Genomic DNA, 9651 nt, shown 5'->3' on the forward strand with positions numbered 1-9651 from the left:
CAATAGTGGCATTTGCGGGTCGATCTCATCACCTTGAATGCTCAAATTCTGATTCATTCTTCTTAAAGTACGCTCTAGTTCGGGGTTAGGTTCAATTATGGGTATTCCTCTACTCCGTGTGTTTGGCATGTAAAGAAGTTTGACCTGCAGGAGACAAAAATAAAAAGAAAAAATAAAATTAGGAAAAGTTGACTAAACTTCGGTAATAAGCTTAAATTTAATCTAAAAGCCACTTTCCCCGACAGCGGCGCCAAAACTTGATACGCTCAAATTTACTTCTCGAAAAGAAGTCAAAGTGGCTGCATCAAGTAAAGAACTCAACTAGTGAGGTTGGGATCGTTCCCACAAGAAAAATGGTTCAGACATAACTTTATTCTATTATTACTTCTATTTAGTCAATTATTTTCCAAAAATAAATAACTAAATGTGTTTTGATTAATAAAAGCAATTAGCTAAATTAATGTAAACAAGTGACAGGTTCAAGTATTGGAGTTTAATCAAGTAATGAGAGTAACTAGGCGTAAGTGTTCCCCACGGGCTCCTAACTCAGTAATTCTAGCTATCACAATCCTTTCTTAGTACCTTGCATGCAAAGTGATAAGTTGGGTCTCTCTAAATCCTGGTTCGGCATCTAGATCTCACTCAGCACCTTGGTCCAGCTACGTGTGTTGCTTTACTAAATCTTATCTTAACCTCATATTAACCATCATATTCGATATTTAACTAAGTTGTTACTTCGTACCAACCGACACTAGCCTATTAGATAGTATACACTAAATCTATGTTGATAATTTTTTTCCTAATATCTACCTCCCTTGTCCGGCAAGTAGCAATAAGGCGAGTTCTAACATTGGTCATCCGTTAAAAAGACTTCTAAGCGAAAGAATTAACAATACATGCGAGATACTATTCTAGAATTGTTATTTTAGCTAGATTTTACCTTATTATTTACCCATGGTTCCCACAAGCCTAGTTATGGAGTTTAGTTATCCATGCTAATAATCACACAATTCATATTGATAATATAAGAGATCATGCTCCTACTTTTATGAGAAGGAAGAAAATCCAGAAATTCACTTGAATAATTCACAAAAATACCAACAATTGATTCCGGAAAAGTATGATCAAATACCAAAATTAAGAGTTCAATACTTAAACAAGAGAACTAAAAAATATCCAAAAGTCTAACCCCAAAAATGAGGTTTTTCAAACTATTTATAAAAAAAAAATAAAACCTAATAAAAGAAGGACTCTATTTAAGGAAAATCTGTCCAAAATGCGTCTGAATCGACGATCCCTGCGACAGACTGTCATGGACACGATGGACCGTCGTGGGCTCCGTCATTGGCATAATTTTCTACTGCTTTCTTCATCAACTCTCTGTTACCCTCGACGGACAGATATGACGGACTGTTGCAAGCACGACGGTCCGTCGAGGGGTTCCGTTCCACAACACTTAGAAACTTCTTGAAATTGGATACTGGAACTACTCTCTAACAACCACGACGAATATGTAGGACGGACCGTCGTGGCTATGACGGTCCGGCATGAGCTTCCGTAGTCCCACACTTCGTCAGACTTCCCCAACTTCCTTTAGCAGCCATTTTCATCTCACACGGCGCCACCTACAGACCGTCACAGTCACAACGGACCATCGTGGGCTCCGTAGGTGGTCACTTCTGTAATTTCTGCTCAAATCCTCCGCGTTCTCCTTTGGACAGATTTCCTGCAAATAAAGAGAAACCTACATGAAAATCAATACAAACAGGCTTTAGACACACATTGAACTTAAGGAAAAGACATTGAAAATACCGTGAAATCACGGTACATCAATACTGGTCAACCATAGATCAAGTAGTGGACCTTAAAACCACCCCAACTTTGATGGGACCCTTTTATGGCCTGTAGGACTTCCTACGGTCCATAGGCCCTAATCGTAGAAAATAACTTTGACCTTAAAATTCCACTAAATTTGAGATCTACCTACAAGACCCATCTATGACTTGTAGATCATTTGACAGATCGTCTTGAACAACCGTAGATTGAGATACCGAAACTTAATTTTCTCAAAAACTCAACCCTCTTTCTACAAATGGCTTCTTTGGCCTGTAGAAACCAACCAGTAGCAAAAAGGTTCGCTTTTCCATTTTCTAAAATTCAAGGTGTTACACCAGTCTTTTGTGAAATACAATCTAAGCATGAAAACGCTATAAAAAAGGACAAAATGGTCATTCTCAATCAAAAGATAATTCACAATAAATAAGACAGTACATTTAATTTATGAAAGTCTAACTTTAATTAGAAGTTAATTAAATATGAAAAGACCTTATTGGATAAAAAATAAATTCTACCAAGAAGTAATTTTTTTTAATAATGATACAAAATTAGCAAATCCTAACATAATTCATTGCACGAGGTTTCTTCTTTTCCTTCGTTGAAACAATTACTATGAAACAGCCGGTTGGTACAATATTACTATTGCCATCTTTTTAAAAATCATTTTAAATTTCTTTTCGCTTAATCAAGAGTACAAAAAAACAAAATAAATATAAAGTTACATACATTTTTTCAAAAAAATTGAATAGTTAATCAATATAAAATATCAAATCTTGTGTATAGTAATACACAATAATACAGAGTATTTTTTTCATCCCTATATCCTATGCCAATCAAAATAAAATAAAATTTATATATATTTATCGAATACCAAATGAAAATATACATGTAAATTAGTGTTAAAATAGTAATCAAGATTAAAAAAAAAGGATATTTTTTTGGATAGAAAAACGAAGAAGAATAACAATTAAAATAGAGATTAATTATTTAAATGAGTAGCTTAGAAGAAATAAATATGAGACGTAGGGAACGGAGTTGCGTGTAATTTTTATTTACTTTTTTTTTTGGGGGGATGATGTATAGGTCCAGATTGAGATCCACGTAGTGGTTTAATGGTGATTTCGATATTGTATAACTTCCCTGGACCCATGACTTTAATTCTCAACTACCAATTTAAACCACGCATATTCCACCCCTTTGGTCTCATATCCTTTATCAATATAAACACAATTTCAGCTCACAAAAATGGCGTTTTCTTGAACAAATTTTCTGGTAAGCTCTGCTGTTTGCTCATCTTATGTACTATATAGTTGTGTCATGGCCAGAGGTGAAGTTAGGTGGAGATTCACGAATTCAAATATCTCAGTCACTTTTTCATAGATCTTATATTTATGTTAGAAATTAAAAATAAATATACTATATTAACATATACTATATTAACATGTAAATCCCAAATAAAAATTAATTTAAAACCCACAAATTCCTGACCTTGACTCAATCTCTGTATTCTTTTGGAGAAGAGCATCTTTATCTTCTTATTCCCAGTCTCTCTCATATTATTATGCTATTTCGAATCTTGAATAAAGCTTTTATACTTTTTCTTCTTTAAGTTGAAGAATATGTTCTAAAGGAAAAATATTTTGATTAGATTGAGATTTCTTGAAACCCCTTGCAGGTCATAGTAATACAATATTCTTCCCTAGATACTCTGTTTCTTTCAATAAATAGTGATACAAAAACACTTTGTTAAAAGTCTACTAGTACATAGTTTTGATAAACAAGTCCTGTTTTAAGTTGGAAAGTGCAACTACTTTCCTTTTATTGTGCAGAAAATGGGAAAAGAAAGTTCAATTTCAAGAATAGTATGATGTCTTGATCAATTTGAAAACATCAATCTACCAAACTTGGACACAAATACTTAATTATGATGCCCTTTTTAACAGAATCTTCAAATCATACTTGGTCACCAATTATGACAACAGATACAACAACTCTGAGTTATTGGCTGAACTGGAGATTCTTAATATGTTCAATATTGATATTAGCAGCTATGGTGGTATCACTTCTCCTTATATGGAAGTACGATTGTTCTTCAAAGTACCGAAAAGAAAATGGGCAAAAGAAAGCAACATTTCTGTGCAAAGATGATGTTTGGAAGACATGTTATAAAGCAATCCATCCTAACTGGCTGCTTGCTTATAGACTAATTGCTTTCTCCATACTTCTGTCTTTACTCACTGCAGATGTAGTTCTCCACGGCGTACGCATACTTTATTTCTATACTCAGTAAGGATATTGTCCATGTCCATATTTCATCTTGGCATTATTTTGTTTTGTCTACACTATATGGATGTTATCCAGGATTTGAACTTACTATAATGTCAATTATTTCCCTTTAAGACACAATATTTCAGAAACAGTAACTTCAAAATCTAAAGATAACACTGTCTAATAAATTTGTATTCTAACAAGCTATTTTCTTGATATAGTTATGATTGTCTTATCTTTTGTTTTTTGTTCTTTTTGTACTGAACAGGTGGACATTCACCTTGGTTACGGTCTACTTTTTGGTATGTTAGTGTATATGACCATCTTTAAATTTGTTCATGTATACACATTTTTTAGAAAGGAAAGGTGTGAAAAGATGGAATTAATACTCCCCTCCCCTGCAAGGCATAGCTAAAGAATTTGTCATTCACACTACCCATCATGTCTTTCCTTGTTCCTTTTAGTTTTGGATTATTGTATTTCTTATATAAGTTGGTAATGCTCTCAGCTAAATTTACTAGCTAGGATCTTCATTGTCCATCCGTGGCTGTCTCCAACCTTGCAACGGAGGTAGTGGTGCTAGCACTGGTGGTGTTGATACAGAGAGAGGCACTTACATTGCTCCAGTTCCTGAAAATTTAAGCGTACTTATTGAATCCAATGGCTTGAATTCCCATGGAGAGCCACATGATCATTGGGGACTTGCCTTGCAAATAATCTTTCAGGTATGTTTTCTTTGATCGCAAGTGTTACAACCAGTCATGTCGGTTTCTTTTTCTTTTCATTCCTTTTTGCTGTTGAAGGTAAAGGCACAGAGAGTTTATCTATTCCCATGTAGTATATAGAATATGTAAATCTTCTAAAATTTCTCACGTTTGTCACAAATGTTGATTATTTAGTTCTTTTCAGTCTAGTCAAACATGTTTAGGCCTTGTTTGTCATAGGAGAGGTATTCATACTGCGTTTTATGGATACTTGGCTAATTGTTCCTCCTCCCTCAAATAATTTGCAGATGACTGCAGGTGCCATTGTGCTTACAGATTGTGTTTTTTGGCTCGTTATATATCCGTTCCTTACTGACAAAAACTACAAATTGCACTTCGTAAGTATGAGAACTAGTTTTGCTTTTTTATCTTGATCTTCTTCCCCTTGTATAGGGTTTTTCAGTTGTATTATATACTATATCTGCCTCTACATAATCTGATAGCCTATGTGTTATTGCAGCTGGCTGTTTGTATGCATTCTGTCAATGCTATTTGCCTTCTAGGTGATGTGTTTCTAAATCGTCTAGTAAGTTTGAAGTTCCATACTGACAAAGATTTAAATGTTATCTATATCTAAGCGTAGTCAATATTCATTCTTACTTCCTGTTCAGCAGTTCCCTTTCTTCCGGTTAGCATATTTTGTACTTTGGACATGCGTATTTGTCATTTTCCAGTGGATCCTCCACATGTTTGTCTCGTTGAGGTATATTTTCATTTGATCATAGTGACTATTGTTCTTATGGGACACCTGATTCATCTAAGGCTTATGCATTTTACTAAAAAAACTGTTAACTTCTGTTGCAAACAGGTGGCCGTATCCCTTTCTAGACTTGTCATCTCAATATGCTCCCCTTTGGTATGTGTGCAACATCCTAAGAACTTTTTACGCAATGTGTTATGATTTTTATGCTTATTTATTCTCATGATGTCGAAATTGCAGGTACTTTGCTGTTGGTATTCTCCATCTGCCTTGCTATGGAATCTTTGCCATACTGATTAGAACAAAGACTTGTTGTTTATCCAGATTGTTTGTTTCATAGCCCCGATCGAGATGTAAGTCATGTTGGAGATGGTGAATGAGTTCAAACTCCATTAAGCAGCCCAGTATTACATGAAATTGTATTTTTATTTATTTTTAGTGGACTGAAATAAATCAGTAAGCTAAAAATATGAAATGTTATTTTATTTACTAGTAAGCTGGTGTCATTGTATTTACTTCCTTGTCTGTCTATTTTATTTTATTTTTAATTTCAGGGTTTTCATTGTGTATCCCATCAAGGTCTCTGTTTAGTTGTGTTATTTTGGTTAGCTTAGACCTAAAGGGCACAACACACTTGTTTTAATGGAAGGTCTGATGAGATATATAGAATAAATAATATAAGGATCAAAATTAGTGCAGCAAACAACTTGTTATTACAATCTTTGTTCCATAAAAACGCTATCCAGTTTTTCCTTATCCAAAACAAATTAAATTTGCTCCTCGTAAAAATCTTTTCCAAATTTCAATGTTCAAAACCTTTGATCTATCACTTAGGTAAGCGATAGTGAAAGTTGTAACTGAACTAAAATAAAATTCTATTAGATTAATAAGAAACAACACCGTAAAGATACAAGTAGTAAGAGCAAAACTCTACCACGTTGCTTTGAATTATTCTCTCGGTCATATCCATGGCTAGAGTAAATATCTTCTCTTTTTTAGCTAATTTTCATTGCTAACTGAGTTGCCACTCTTCTGGCATCTAGTTGGTTGTCTTGCTCCAACCAATATTAGAATTTTCTGGTCCTACATAAATTTGGAAAGAATAAATACGTAAAGGATGTTATATACACATCATTCAAGCAAACTAATACACACCACATACGTTAGAAAGCAATTTTTTTTCTTTTCATACTGCTGGCCTACATTTAGAGTACCTCTTGCTAATTATTTTTAAAAAAAATTAAGCTCTTGATTTTTCATAATCTATGTTTCGACCTAAAATTCTCACAAGTAAATAAGTACTGGCACTTGAAAAAATATCCGATACAGTAAGAGGAAAAAATGTAGCTGCCAAATATACTTAACTTTAGGTGGCATCCTTCATCATTTTGTTAAACAATGATCTTCTCTAGTATCCTGAATAAGAAAAAAATGATTTTGCCAATTAAAATATCTCACTCATTTTGATTTAACGTTTATTAGCTCAACATATAGCATAGTTAATTGGGAAAAACTAGAAATGATAGAGAATGACTCGTGCAAATTAAAGTAGTATCCATTTCAATTACATAAGAGAAATGAAAGGAGCTTTAGTGGCAATAGAAATCAAAGAAACAAAACAAAAACCAAATAAAGAAAGCACAAAAAGGAGGAAGGAAGCATGCAGAAAATGAAATATTTCTTGTCATAAGTTCGAAGCAACACATCAAATGAACTGCATAACCAAATAATAGCCATGGTTTAAGCAAATTCCATGGAAAAGCCTATAGTGAGTAATTGCAGCAAACAGGAAAAAGAAGAATTTAGTTCAAGAGTAGCCCAATGTGAAAGAGTTTGCTACTAATCATTATAAAGATACAAATATATATGGTCCTTCTATGTCTGTTGTTGTGTGGACGCCATCTTCTTTTGAAGTTCAAGTTGATAAACTAAGAAGAAAAATCAGATGATGTGAGGGCAGAGAAACACCAATGAATGAGTGAAATTGAGCATGAGTTTTAAGCTCATGAATTGGAAAGGTTGGAAGTGATCTTGGCTAAAATTCAAGACATGGAAGGGACCAGCAGAGGTTATTTTTGCTAGAAAGCAGCTTGAGGATGGAAGGACTCTAGCAGATTACAATATTCAAAAGGAATCAACGTAACTCTCCATTTGGTGTTGCACCTAAGGGGTGGTATATATGCAGATCTTTGTTAAGATATTGACCGGGAAGACAATGCACACCCTGGAGGTAGAAAGTTAATATACCATTGATAATGTGAAAGCAAAGATCCAAGACAAGGAGGGTATCCTACCAGACATATGATAAATACGTAATTGGGTAAGTGATGAAAGTGTGTACAACCACCCACGAGCCATGAGTATAAAAATTATAGAGACAGACCTGTAATACCGAACGTTCAACCAAAATAATCAAAGCAGGCCCAACCTAAATGTCCGGAAAGTGATATATTGCTATCTTGTTCATGTTCTCGACTCCTATATGATAAATAATTTCACTTCATAGATGATAAATATTTGTGATTTTGAAGAGAACATATATGTTGCTTAGCCAAAAAAAAAAAGTTGAATTTTACTGAATCATATAGAGATTGTTCAGAAGTATGTGGAACCAACCAGTAAGATGTTTATTTCGTCCAGTGAACTACATCTCCTTTCTTCTACATGCCTTGTTACTGGCTCCACCAAAATCACAATGTCTCCCACCATTAACTGTTGAACACGGACCTAGTCAGATCTGTTACATGAGTTTTGACATGTGAATAATGAAGTATTTTCTTACAATTTGAAGCTCAAGTTCAGGTATATTTTGAGACATCGAAAAGACATCAGTAGGTCTATCCTCATCTCTCCAATCCTTGTTTAGTTTGTGGATGAACTCTTCGCTGCAAAGTAATACTGATAAATTCAACACTTCCAAAGCAATCAATGCTTTAATTGTTCTATTCCTCATTTGATGGTCTGAATCTTTCAAATTATGCAATGCAAATTTCATAGCAATTAGGGCACAAAGATGAAACATTTCAGCAATATCCTGCAGTAACAGAATAAAAAATTATTAAAACCAAACGAAAGGAATTTACAAATTAGGGTTGTTACAAAGTCGATGTTGATGTTTTTGATACTGAAGATCTTGCAAAATCAATAGCTACTATCAGCTAAGGACTTATTTCTTGGTCATATCTCTTCAATGGCTCGTGAAACTCATTTTGACCATATTCACATTGCATTGTGTTATCTATGAGCCTGTTTGGCTCACTATGAGCTTGTTTGGCTCATTTTAAAAACTGGTCAAACTAAATTAAAAATTGGTTTTTGATTTATTTAACTGTTCGACAATATTCAAAATAACTTATTTTTAGTTAAAAAAAACTTATTTTAAGTCAAAAGTTAAAAGCTGGGGTAGGGGTGTGTTTTTTTTTTTTTTGCTTATAAGTTGTTTTAAATTGACCACATTTTTATCTTTTTGCCCTTAATATTTTTATACAATTTCCAAAATACTCACATAATCCTAACATTACTTTCTTCCATTTTTCCCTTTTCACGTTTGACATAGCAACTTCAACACTTTTATCCAAACGCATAACTGCTTATTTTAAAAATAAATTTCATCACTTTCAAAAGTATTTTTTTAAAGCTGCTTTCATTAAGCCCATCCAAACGGGCCCTATATCTTGTTTTTTCTACTCTTAAAAGTCTAGTTTGAAATAAAATTATGACAATTTTATAATTCAATCACCAAAGCTTACTTAGACATTATTTGTTTCCATTAAGATTATGACGTATGAATCTCAATACACATTTAAATATTAAGATATGCACTAACATCTAGATAGATAAATTTGAATAAATCTGAATAAACGTCTGAATATTAAGATGTTGTCTTTGAATCTTCAATCTAAACACTAGATTAACGCGACTCTTTGTTTTCAATAATATCTGAATGTGCATATGAAATTAAACATTGTATCAATAAAATGTTATGAAATACTCATTTAAGTAAAATAGTTTTTTTTATAGAAAATAATATTTTGAACATTTTTATCGTAATAGGGTAATATATTTTATCTATTAAAAATTTAA

At 33.2% G+C, this 9651-nt stretch overlaps 1 protein-coding gene and 1 long non-coding RNA gene across 8 annotated transcripts; one reads left to right on the forward strand and one right to left on the reverse strand.

Annotated features, from left to right (window-relative positions):
- Window positions 1–2838: 2838 nt before the first annotated feature.
- On the forward strand, window positions 2839–6083 carry LOC101250307 (uncharacterized). 4 transcript variants are annotated; one of them, XM_010323599.4, is made up of 9 exons: window positions 2839–3108; window positions 3780–4122; window positions 4373–4406; window positions 4626–4829; window positions 5117–5206; window positions 5329–5394; window positions 5480–5571; window positions 5677–5724; window positions 5809–6083. In XM_010323599.4, the coding sequence occupies exons 1-9, from the start codon at window positions 2949–2951 to the stop codon at window positions 5906–5908; spliced, it is 1137 nt and encodes a 378-aa protein (XP_010321901.1). In that variant the 5' UTR covers window positions 2839–2948; the 3' UTR covers window positions 5909–6083. The 4 variants fall into 4 exon arrangements, with proteins under 4 accessions (XP_010321901.1, XP_010321902.1, XP_010321903.1 ...); XM_010323600.4 differs by having other exon boundaries at window positions 5483–5571; XM_010323601.4 differs by having other exon boundaries at window positions 2968–3108; window positions 3666–4122.
- Window positions 6084–6426: 343 nt separating this feature from the next.
- On the reverse strand, window positions 6427–8792 carry LOC101250602 (uncharacterized). Of its 4 annotated transcripts, none has more exons than XR_741850.4 (4): window positions 8351–8599; window positions 8185–8280; window positions 6934–6984; window positions 6427–6651 (listed from the first exon to the last, which is right to left on the reverse strand). It is a non-coding gene; the product is annotated as an uncharacterized lncRNA (long non-coding RNA). The 4 variants fall into 4 exon arrangements; XR_002027959.3 differs by lacking the exon at window positions 6427–6651 and adding an exon at window positions 8652–8792 and having other exon boundaries at window positions 6661–6984; window positions 8351–8535; XR_741851.4 differs by lacking the exon at window positions 6427–6651 and adding an exon at window positions 8652–8791 and having other exon boundaries at window positions 6661–6984; window positions 8351–8453.
- Between the last annotated feature and the right edge of the window lie 859 nt (window positions 8793–9651).

Source organism: Solanum lycopersicum, chromosome 6 (genome assembly GCF_036512215.1).
Source record: "Solanum lycopersicum chromosome 6, SLM_r2.1".
Lineage (NCBI taxonomy): Eukaryota > Viridiplantae > Streptophyta > Magnoliopsida > Solanales > Solanaceae > Solanum > Solanum lycopersicum.